Raw genomic sequence first — 12,087 nt, forward strand, 5'->3', positions numbered from 1 at the left:
CTTTATATAAAGGGGCACAGTACAAGCGACTGTTTGTGTTCTATCGATTTTCTTTCTATTGGATGCACATTTTCTTTCTCTATGAAGATTCTACAATAATCCATATTTGGGCAGGAGGGCTACTCGTTATGGAAGTGGTTTTATTTTGTTAATATCCAAAGAAAATGTATGATCAATATATCTTCTGAATATGGATTTTACTAGACAAATACACAAGTGTTTATGTGTGAGTCTTGTGCTGCTGCTATTAGCTCTAGATCTCTTTTTTTACCCTTTGTAGACATGTGAGGGTGTGTGTGTATATAGACATATAATCTCCAAGAAGGGTAAAAGTGAATATACACATATTTTTAGATTCATACCATATAATTTAAGTATAGACACCCAATCGAATTCCTGCTAGATATATTACTTGACTACATTTATGTATTAGAAATATTATAAGTAATATATATCTATATATATCTATATATAAAAAATATATAAATTTGTATACATTTACATTTGTGTGTTTTGTGCTACTGTTACCCATCTGTTATTAGATACTATGTATGTGTGTAATTAATTATATATGCATTTATATACATAATGTATATATTTCTATAATGTAATAATTCATGCCGTGCACTAACCTATGTGTACATTTACTATGCCTGAGAATGCTGGGACAGCTTATTTCCCTGTGTCTTTCCTTACTAGATGTACAGTTTCTGCAATGCACTCAGTTAATTAGACCTAAATAGCAGAGATATTAGAGAAAAAAACTTGTACACATAGGAATATATCAAATAATGGTATGAAGTAAGTCTACTTAAAAGGGCAAATAACCCAATCTATTCATCATTTCTCTCTCATGTCTATCTATCTAGCCATCTATTTCATCTTGAGGAGAAGCAGGCAGCACTCCAAAAATAGGTGAAAAAAGGAGCTTTATTAGCCAAACTGCTGTGGCAAGGTTTTGGCTGAGAACAGCCTTTTTCAAGCTAAGTTTTTCCAGGATTATATGTTTGATAACTGGAGGGTTATCTGGGAGGAATTGCACCCACTTACATTAGTCTCGGTGCTGTTCCAATCTTGTCATATCAATGTCATAAATGACGAACACATGCTGCTCTCTACATGTTAAATGTATATTTTCTGCACTATACTAGACACAAACATACCTATTCGTCCATTGACTCCAAGCTATCATTGTTTCTAAATTATCTATCTATCTATCTATCTATCTGTCACATATCTATTTATCATCTATCTATCTAATATCTATCTCTCTCTCTGTCTCTCTCTCTCTCTCATCTCTCTCTCTATCTATCCCCAATCAGTCTATTCTATCTTGTTCCTTCTATATGAATGTGTGTTATCACTTCTATAGTTTGGCTTTTTATCTGTACTTGGTAACTTTTCCTCCCCTACCTGGATAGCTGTTCTGCCATAGGAGTTTCTGGTGTTGGGATTGACCCCTCTCTCCAGCAGTGCTGTGACTCGCTGGACATCCCCCCGAGCTGCTGCCATACTCAGCTCCTCGGCCATGGCTCTTCAGTTAGTCAGTGGCCATCACCATTGTTGCGGCTGTTGGCGCCCTCTGCTGTTTGCTAATTGTAGGAGCGCCTCATACCCATAGGAGTCCTTCATCCGGCGGTTCTATCATCTGGTCCCGCTCTTTAGCCGTCAGTGAGTAGGTGCGCTGTGTGTGCGCTGTGTGTGCGCTGTGTGTGCGCTGTGTGCGCTGTGTGTGCGCTGTGTGTGCGCTGTGTGTGCGCTGTGTGCGCTGTGTGTGCGCTGTGTGCGCTGTGTGTGCGCTGTGTGCGCTGTGTGTGCGCTGTGTGTGCGCTGTGTGTACGCTGTGTGTGCGCTGTGTGCGCTGTGTGTACGCTGTGTGTGCGCTGTGTGCGCTGTGTGTGCGCTGTGTGTGCGCTGTGTGCGCTGTGTGTGCGCTGTGTGTGCGCTGTGTGCGCTGTGTGTGCGCTGTGTGTGCGCTGTGTGCGCTGTGTGTGCGCTGCTAGTTCTGGGCTTCCCTGGAGACAGCACTGCGGCACCAGCAGCTGATCGGCTATATATCCACAGGTCACACACCCTGCTGAGTGACAGAGCCCTGATGTCAGCGTATGGGAGCCGAAACCGACATGACATCACCATAATCATACTGTCTATTACTCAGCAATAGCTGTTTGTGGATCTATGCAGGGAGAATGAGGAAGGAGGGAGAGGAACTACAGGTAAGATAAGAAAGATTAAAGGGCCAGGGACTGTGTCTACTGGATGCTAAATCATTTATTTTTCCCCAAGTAGATCCTACAATAAATCCATACTAGGAGGCTTATTTGTATTTAAGATGTTTAATTTTTAGAATATTACAGTAAAATTTATAATGAATATATCTTCTGAATGTGGCTTTGTATGAATCAGATACACATGAATATATATATATATATATATATATATATATATATATATATATATATATACAGTACAGACCAAAAGTTTGGACACACCTTCTCATTTAAAGATTTTTCTGTATTTTCATGACTAGGAAAATTGTACATTCACACTGAAGGCATCAAAACTATGAATTAACACATGTGGAATTATATACTTAACAAAAAAGTGTGAAACAAGTGAAAATATGTCTTATATTCTAGGTTCTTCAAAGTAGCCACCTTTTGCTTTGATGACTGCTTTGCACACTCTTGGCATTCTCTTGATGAGCTTCAAGAGGTAGAACCTAGAATATAAGACATATTTTCAGTTGTTTCACACTTTTTTGTTAAGTATATAATTCCACATGTGTTAATTCATAGTTTTGATGCCTTCAGTGTGAATGTACAATTTTCCTAGTCATGAAAATACAGAAAAATCTTTAAATGAGAAGGTGTGTCCAAACTTTTGGTCTGTACTGTATATATATATATATATATATATATATATATACATATATATATATATAGGCACACACTCATGACAACACTCGTGTATATATATTATATAAATATTTTACTACATTTATATAATATAAATTCTATAATATGAATATGTATATATCTATATATCTATATACTGTATATATGTTATTAGTGTAAAAGAATATAAATGTATATACACATATCTATTAGGTAATTTAACTCCTATAGCTTTTTCATTGTCTTCTTCCAAGAGCCATAACTTTTTTCTTTTTCCAGCGACACAACCATGTGTTTTTTTGGACAAGCTGTAGTTTTGAATGATACCATTTATTTTACTGTATAATGTACTGAAACACAGGAAAAAAATTCCAAGTGGGATAAAATTATAAAGAAAATGCAATTGTTTCCATGACATTCATTATGCGATAAAAAAGACGTGGACACGTGATTATCCAGGTCAGTGTGATTACGGCAACACTAAACATGCATTGTTTTTTTTTATATTTAAGTGGTAAAAAAATTCAAAATATTGAAAAAAATTTTGTTTTGTATTGAGTCGCCATTTACTGAGACCTATAACATTTTTATTTTTCTGTTGATGGGTCTTAGTGAAGGCTTGTTTTTCACACAGAGAACTGTTGTTTTTATTTATATTAATTTGGTATACTTGCAATGCTTTGCAATGACATCTTTTTAAAAACTGCACCCTCAAGGTGCTCAAAACCACATTCAAGAAATTTATTAACCTTTCAGGTACGTCATAGGAATTTTTGGAATGTGGAAAGGAAAAATAAACATTTAACTTTTTTTCACAAAAAATTTACTTTAGACACAATTTTTTTATTTTTTCAAGGGTAACAGGAAAAAGGAAAAAAATTGCTGTGCAATTTCTCCTGAGTAAGCCGATACCCAATATGCGTGGGAAAACCACTGTCTGGGTGCACAGCAGGCCTCGGAAGGGAAGGAACACTGAGCCATGTCACATTTGGAGAGCCCCTGATGTGACTAAAGAGTGGAAACCCCCCACAAGTAACCCCATTTTGTAAACTAGACTCCTCAGGGAACTTATCTAGGTGTGTGGTGAGCACCTTGAACCCCCATCTGCTTCACAAAAGTATATAATATTGAGCCATCAAAATAAAAAAAATCTAATTTTTCCCACAAAAATGTTTTTTAGCCCCAAATTTTGCATTTTCACAAGGGTAACAGAAAAAATTGGAACATAGAATCTCCTTAGTACGCTTGTACCCAATATGTGGAGGAAAACTCTTTTGGTTCACAGCAGGGCTTGGAAGGGAAGGAGCGCCATTTGACTTTTTGAAAGCAAAATTTGCTGGAATAATTAGCAGACGCCATGTCGCGTTTGGAGAGCCCCTGATGTGCCTAAACAGTGAAAACCCCCCACAAGTAACACCATTTTGGAAACTAGATCCCTCAGGGAACCTATCTAGATGTATGCTTAGCACCTTGAACCCCCAGGTGCTTCACAGAAGTTTATAACATAGAGCTGTGAAAATGAAAAATCACATATTTCCCACAAAAATGTTCTTTTAGTCCCACATTTTTTATTTTCACAAGGTAACAAGAGAAAATAGAGCCTAACATTTGTTGTACAATTTCTCCTGAGTATGCAGATACCCCATATGTGGGGGAAAACTACTGTTTGTGTGCACGGCAGGGCTCAGAAAGGAAAGAGTGACATTTTGGAACGCAGACTTTGATGGAATGGTCTGCGGGTGTCATGTCACGCTTTGAGAGCCCCTGATATGCCTAAACAGTGGAAACCCCCCACATGTGACCCCATTTTGGAAACTAGACCCCTCAAGGAATGTGTCTAGATGTGTGGTGAGCACCTTGAACCCCCAGGTGCTTCACGGAAGTTTATAACGTAGAGCCGTGAAAATAAAAAAAATCACATTTTTCCCACAAAAATGTCATGTTATCCCCAATTTTTTTTAATTACACAAGGGTTACAAGAGAAAATGGACCCTGTAATTAGTTGTGCAATTTCTCCTGAGTACGCCGATACCCCACATGTGGTCAAAAACTACTTTTGAGGCACAGTGCAATGCTCAGAAGGGAAGAAGCGCAATACTGGAGTTCAGATTTTGCTGGACTGGTTTGTGGGTGCTATGTCACATTGGCAGAGCCCCTGAGGTGCCAGAACTGCAGAATCCTCCATAAGAGACCCAATTTTACAAACTACATCTCTCAGTGAATTAATCTAGCTGTGCAGTGATCATATTGACACCACAGATGTGTCACAGAATTTTATACGGTTGGGCAGTGAAGAAAAAAATATACATTTTTACCACCGAAAATTTAGTTTTAGCCACAGATTTTACATTTTCACACTGGGAAATGGATAATAATGGAACCAAAATTTGTCACACAATTTCTGCTGAATGTAGAAATACTCCATATGTGGCTGTACAGTACTGCTTAGCCATACGGCTATTTAACTCCTGGAGCGCACATTTTCCTAGAATAATTTGCGGACTCCATACACAAAGCCCTTAAGTGCTAGAAGAGCAAAATCCCACTTCAAGTGACCCCATTTCGGAAATTATACCCCTTTTGAATTTATCTACTTGTGTAGTGACGATTTTGACTCCATGGGTGTTTCCCAGAAACAAGCAGCAGTGGATATTGCTGAGTGAAAATTGCAAACTGCCGTTGCAGTGACCAGTATATTGTAGTGACCAGTATATTGTAGTGACCAGTACATTGTAGTGACCAGAACATTCTAGTGCCCAGCTAATGATTCCAGAGATATGCACCTGTAAATTAGGTGAGCTCTCATTGCTACAGAAATGCCAAACGTGGATGCCAGGGGTGTTGCTAGGGTCCTAAAAGATCAGGGGCCCAAGCCCCAAAGTGAATGTTTCCACATCCGACCTCCCCGCCACTTAAAAGAGGATCTATACATACAGTACAGACCAAAAGTTTGGACACACCTTCTCATTTAAAGCTTTTTCTGTATTTTCATGACTATGAAAATTGTACATTCACACTGAAGGCATCAAAACTATTAATTAACACATGTGGAATTATATACTTAACAAAAAAGTGTGAAACAACTGAAAATATGTCTTATATTCTAGGTTCTACAAAGTAGCCACCTTTTGCTTTGATGACTGCTTTGCACACTCTCTTGATTCTCTTGATGAGCTTCAAGAGGTAGTCACCGGAAATGGTCTTCCAGCAATCTTGAAGGAGTTCCCAGAGATGCTTAGCACTTGTTGACCCTTTTGCCTTCACTCTGCGGTCCAGCTCACCCCAAACCATCTCGATTGGGTTCAGGTCTGGTGACTGTGGAGACCAGGTCATCAGGCGTAGCACCCCATCACTCTCCTTCTTGGTCAAATAGCCCTTACACAGCCTGGAGGTGTGTTTGGGGGCATTGTCCTGTTGAAAAGTAAATGATGGTCCAACTAAACGCAAACCGGATCGAATAGCATGCCTCTGCAAGATACTGTGGTAGCCATGCTGGTTCAGTATGCCTTCAATTTTGAATAAATCCCCAACAGTGTCACCAGCAAAGCACCCCCACACCATCACACCTCCTCCTCCATGCTTCATGGTGGGAACCAGGCATGTAGAGTCCATCCATTCACCTTTTCTGCGTCGCATAAAGACACGGTGGTTGGAACCAAAGATCTCAAATTTGGACTCATCAGACCAAAGCACAGATTTCCACTGGTCTAATGTCCATTCCTTGTGTTCTTTAGCCCAAACAAATCTCTTCTGCTTGTTGCCTGTCCTTAGCAGTGGTTTTCTAGCAGCTATTTTACCATGAAGGCCTGCTGCACAGAGTCTCCTCTTAACTGTTGTTGTAGAGATGTGTCTGCTGCAAGAACTCTTTGTGCATTGACCTGGTCTCTAATCTGAGCTGCTGTTAATGACGCACCCCTGGGCCTGTGTCGCACAGCGTTGCGTATGCAGGAGCTTACCCGGAGCTGGATCTGTTGAGGGTTGTAGTCTCGTGGCGGTGACCCGGTCCGTGCCCAGGGAGTCAGACTAAGTGGCGTTGTATTAGCGGTAGATGTTGGACGACTACGCCACCCGTTGAATGCAGCGAAGGAGCTGCCGCTGCAGGGCAGACCGCTGAGGCCGGTGGTAGGATTGTGCAGCGTGGTAGTATCACCCCCAACGGGAGGGGTATGGCCTCAGGGCAGCCGACGTGGATGATGGGGGTATCAGGAATCACTCAGAGACGATGCGGTGTAGTTCAGGGTCTTTACTGGTGATAAAGATAGACCCTCCCGGAGTACTGGCTAGCGATCGGGGCCTGGTCAGTCCTTGAGCAGATGGGATCTCCCCTGGCCAGGCGGAGTTGTAGGCCTCCCAAACTGACTGTACTCTTCTGGCTACCTTGCTAGAGGCGGGTATAAGTAGCCCACGTCCCTGAGTGTACCGTGTGGTGCTCACCCGTATGGCCGGTGACTCGGGGCCTTCTAGTGGCGTCCGCTCCACGACGGCGGTGCTGGTCCCACGCGTGTGACCGTGCCTTCGGGTTTCTTGGCCAGAGGACCTGAAATCCCCTGCTGGGCGGTTTCTGCTGCTGGGTAAGAGTTAGTCCCCACAGCCTCGGACTCCGGGTCCGGAGATAGCTTCTCAGTCAGGGCGAGCTCTGCAGCTGCCAGCCCCTGACTCCTTATAGCACTGCTCCCACAGAGCTCCTGATGTTCTTCTCCTATATCTGCTGCTCTTCTCTGTCTCTACTTCTTCTCTACTCACTAACCCTGCCTCAGCCCTAGGTTTATATAGGGGAAGTCCTTCCCCTCCCAGGACTGGGCAGGAGGTGTGGCATGCATAGGATCCCTGACCAAGAGACCTCCCACCTGCTCTCAGACATAACATAGCTGTTACTGTGGAAACCAGACCCCTGGGGTGCCACATTCCCCCCTAGTGAAATTTAGTACTCCGGGACTAAACATATTTTTAGAAAAACATAACAAGGTATAAACAATAATAATACAATAAGAAAAACACATAAAGATGGTTACGGCGTGTCCGCAACCGGGTGCAATTTTGAAGAAAAGCAAGGTGTCCATTTCACCAAAACAGGGAGACGTAACCAGGTAGGGGTCTGTCCTGCCCCGAGTCCTTAACAGTCTTTAGTCCATTCCTAGGTTACGCTCCAACCAATTGTACAAGGATTCCCGGTAAATCCACCAAGGACTCCTAAAAATAACTAGAAACACATAATTATTTACAAGTAACAGACAGGTGACCTCAATAAAACAATTTAAACACTTCAAATCCTCCAACGTGCGGGTAACTGGCCTCTAGTGGCCCTAGTGGACCTACGGAGCTGACTGTCTGGCCCTGAACTACAGGGTGTAGGAGCTGTCAAGGGTAAACTGGGCAGCTGTTTACGGGCTCTTTGGCTCACTAGGGGTACGGCAGGCTCACTATGAGCAGAGGGTTGATCCTCCTGTTCTGCTTGTGTGGAGTCTGCTGCCTCCTGGACCGGCTGCTCTTCCAGCTCTACCTGTTGCTCCGTAGGCACTTGGGATGCTGGTTGGAGGAACGTGAGGACGGGTACCACAACTGCACCATTGACTTGAGTCCAGGACCGAGGGAAGTCTCCGAGCACAGTACTAACCATATCTTCCCTTTCCTCTACGGGTCGAGGGTCTTCTTGCTCTCCTTCTGGGTTCCGTAGCTGTTCGGGACACTTCTTCAGGTGATCCCGGGATACAATGGCTGTGGTTTCCCCTCCGTCTTTACTGATGGTACAAACCTTCGGGTTGTCGTGGCTTGAGGGCAGTACGGTGTACGGGTCCTTCTCCCACTGGTCGTCCAACTTGTGGAGCCGTCTCTTCCTCTTCAAGACCTGCTCTCCGGGTACCAGGGGAACAGCGGGAGCATACTGGTTGTAAGTTTTCTCTTGTCTTTCCCTAGCGAGACAGAGGCTTCGCTCCACGCTCTCCTGTACTTTCCGGTACTGCTGCTGCCTCTCTGTGTCCCAGTCTGCTTCCGGTGAAGTGTCCTCGGGTGTCAGGACTCCCATCTCCAGGTCAACAGGTAGCTTACCAGGCCTTGCCCTCATTAGGTAAGCCGGGGTACAGTTGGTGGAACCTACAGGGATGTAGTTGTATAGGTCCACCAGGTCTGGCAGCTTCTCAGGCCACAGACTGCGTTCTTCCAGGGGCAACGTTTTCAGAAGATCCATTACCACCTGGTTCATTTTCTCACAAAGTCCATTAGTTTGCGGATGATAGGGTGTCGTCCTTATCTTCCGGCAGCCATACAGATTGCAGAATTCCTGGAAGACCTCCGCTTCAAAGGCAGGTCCCTGGTCCGTCAGCACTTGGTCCGGGTACCCGTGTGGACGGCAGAAGTGCTGCTGGAAGGCTCTAGCTGCTGTTTGAGCTGTTAAGTCCTTAACGGGGACGACAACCAAGAACCGGGAGTAATGATCCACAATGGTTAACGCGTAGACGTAGCCACTTCTGCTTGGGGTCAGTTTTACATGATCCAAGGCTACCAGTTCCAACGGCTGCTTGGTGACGATGGACTGAAGGGGGGTCTTCTGGCTGGCACTGTCCTTCCTTCTTAGGTTGCACGGGCCACAGTCTCTGCACCACCTCTCGATGGTTCCCCTCATGCCTACCCAGTGGAACCGCCCGCGCAGCAGGAACTCCAGCTTCTTCCATCCGAAGTGTCCAGCCCCGTCGTGGTATGCCTCCATCACCATGGCTGCGTCTCTTTGTGGCACCACTACTTGCCAGATTAGTTCATGCGTCCGGGAGTTAACCATTCTGCGGCACAACTTCCCCTTGTAAAGGAACAGTCGACTCTTCTCAGCCCACAGTTGTTTGGCTTCCTCCGGAGCGTCTGGGTCAAGGCGAGCCTCTGGCCGAGTCAGCATCTCCTTCACCAGTCGGACGGCAGGGTCACTGTCTTGCGTTTCCTCCCAGTTGTAGTGAGGCAAGGGGTTAAACGTAGCGGCTTGCTTACTCCTTACCCGATGGGAATACTGGATCGTCCCATGACGGTGGAACGCGGGGAGTTCGACTTCTTCCAGTCCCTCTGGATCTTCTCCTACGTCCGGTAGGTTTGGCATCCTGGACAGGGCGTCCGCGTTGGTATTGGAGCGTCCTGCCCGGTATTTGATTGTGAACTCGTAGTTGGACAGACGGGCCATCCATCTCTGCTCTAGGGCACCGAGTCTTGCCGTGTCCAGGTGTGTCAACGGGTTGTTATCCGTGTACACGGTGAACCGGGAGAAGCGAGGTAGTGCTTAAAGCGTTCGGTGACTGCCCACACCACTGCCAGGAACTCTAGCTTAAATGAGCTGTAATTCTCAGGGTTTCTTTCGGTGGGTCGCAGTTTTCGACTGGCGTAAGCGATTACTCGTTCTTTCCCCTGCTGGATCTGGGACAGTACGGCTCCTAGCCCGATGTTACTTGCGTCGGTGTAGAGGATAAAGGGCTGGCTGTAATCAGGGTACGCCAGGATTTCATCCCCCGTGAGGGCCATCTTCAGCTGGCGGAAGGACTCTTCTTCTAACTTCTCCCATTTGAAGGGCGGCTTCTGGTTCTTGGCCTTCCGGGACTGGCCTATCAGGAGGTCCTGCATAGGAGCTGCCTTTTTGGTGAAACCGGGGATGAATCTGCGGTAATAGCCTACCAACCCGAGGAACTGCCGCACTTCCTTTACACTGGAGGGACTTGGCCATTCCTTAATTGCGGTGATCTTATCAGGGTCGGGAGCCACTCCGTCAGCGCTCACCACGTGTCCCAGGTACTGCACCTTTGGTTTTAGGAGGTGACACTTGGAGGGTTTTACCTTTAAGCCGTAGTTTGCCAGAGCTTCGAACACTTCCGCCAGGTGTTTCAGGTGGTCCTCATAAGTCTTGGAATATACGATGACATCGTCCAGGTACAACAGGACCGTCTCGAAGTTTCTGTGGCCCAGACAGCACTCCATTAATCGTTGAAAGGTTCCTGGTGCGTTACAGAGTCCGAACGGCATGCAGGTAAACTCGCTAAGTCCCATCGGGGTGGTGAATGCGGTCTTCTCCCGGTCCGCCTCTGCTATAGGAACCTGCCAGTACCCGCTAGTGAGATCCAAGGTAGAGAAGAAGTTAGCAGATCTTAAAGCAGCCAAAGACTCCTCTATCCTTGGTAAGGGGTACGCATCCTTGTGTGTGATACGGTTGATTTTCCGGTAATCTACACACATCCTCATGGTGTTGTCTTTCTTTTTGACTAAGAATAGTGGAGCTGCCCAGGGGCTACAGCTATCCCTGATCACCCCAGCCTCCTTCATGTCCCTAAGCATCCCCTTGGCGTGTTGGTAGTGTGCAGGGGGTACGGGTCGATACCTCTCTTTTATGGGAAGATGGTCTCCCGTGGGGATGTGGTGTTCTACCCCCTTGACTCGCCCGAAGTCTAACGGGTGTTTACTAAACACTCTCTCGTACTCTTGAACCACCCGATAGACTCCCTGTCTCTGGTGTGAGGGAGTGGAGTCAGTACCCAAATGTAGTTGCTGACACCAGTCCTCCCTTGTTTCCTTAGAGCCGTTACTTTCCTCCGGGGAAGATGGAGGCAAGGGTTCTACGGACTGTATGGAATTTTGATTGATGGTATACAATTTGGCTAGCGTGGCATACCGGGGCAGGTACACTTCCCTCTTCCCGATATTTATTATGCGAACGGGCACCCTCCCATGGCGTACATTGACCACCCCCCGTGCTGTCAAAATGGTGGGCCTACTGTCTGAGTAAACTGGTTCTACCATTGCCTGGTAATCTCTACCTCTCAGACCAATAGCTGCCCGGCACCAAATCATCATTTCACTTTTTGGGGGCATGGCAATAGGGAAAGGGTCACACATTCTTACGCTACCAATCTCACCACCGGAGAGTTCTATCTGTTGCCGTCGCATCAGTGCCCGGATCTCTTTCTGGAGCACTCGCTGCTGGCCGGAGCTGGCGTTCTTGGCAACCTGCTGTAAAAGGAAAATCACCTCTGCAAGACAATTTTCAATTACATTAGTTCCTAGAGTTATCTTTGGGTGACTCTCGTGCTTGTCAATGTCTACAATGATCAGTCCCTGTGCCGCCAGTTCAACTCTACCGATTTTAATGGTCACCTCTTTAAATCCAATCTGTGGCACGGGCTGACCATTGCTGGCGATGATACTCAAATCGTCGTCAGGGTAGCGGGTG

The 12,087-nt window shown here is 45.5% G+C and overlaps 1 protein-coding gene and 1 long non-coding RNA gene across 2 annotated transcripts in view; one reads left to right on the top strand and one right to left on the bottom strand.

Moving 5' to 3' along the window:
- The window catches only part of CDKN2B (cyclin dependent kinase inhibitor 2B), a 10,304-nt gene extending 8,186 nt beyond the window's left edge, over positions 1-2,118 (bottom strand). The window contains exon 1 of the mRNA XM_073666994.1: positions 1,414-2,118. Coding sequence (XP_073523095.1) covers positions 1,414-1,530 — 117 coding nt within the window. The 5' untranslated portion in view covers positions 1,531-2,118. The remainder of the gene's footprint in view (positions 1-1,413) is intronic.
- LOC141225144 (uncharacterized) overlaps positions 1,905-12,087 on the top strand; it is a 35,173-nt gene continuing 24,990 nt past the window's right edge. Inside the window, exons 1-2 of the long non-coding RNA XR_012292473.1 lie at positions 1,905-2,216; positions 3,177-3,356. This is a non-coding gene — a long non-coding RNA (uncharacterized lncRNA). The remainder of the gene's footprint in view (positions 2,217-3,176; positions 3,357-12,087) is intronic.

The sequence above is a fragment of the Phyllobates terribilis genome, unplaced genomic scaffold (genome assembly GCF_046119375.1).
Source record: "Phyllobates terribilis strain yellow unplaced genomic scaffold, ASM4611937v1 Scaffold_1__5_contigs__length_1240528914, whole genome shotgun sequence".
Lineage (NCBI taxonomy): Eukaryota > Metazoa > Chordata > Amphibia > Anura > Dendrobatidae > Phyllobates > Phyllobates terribilis.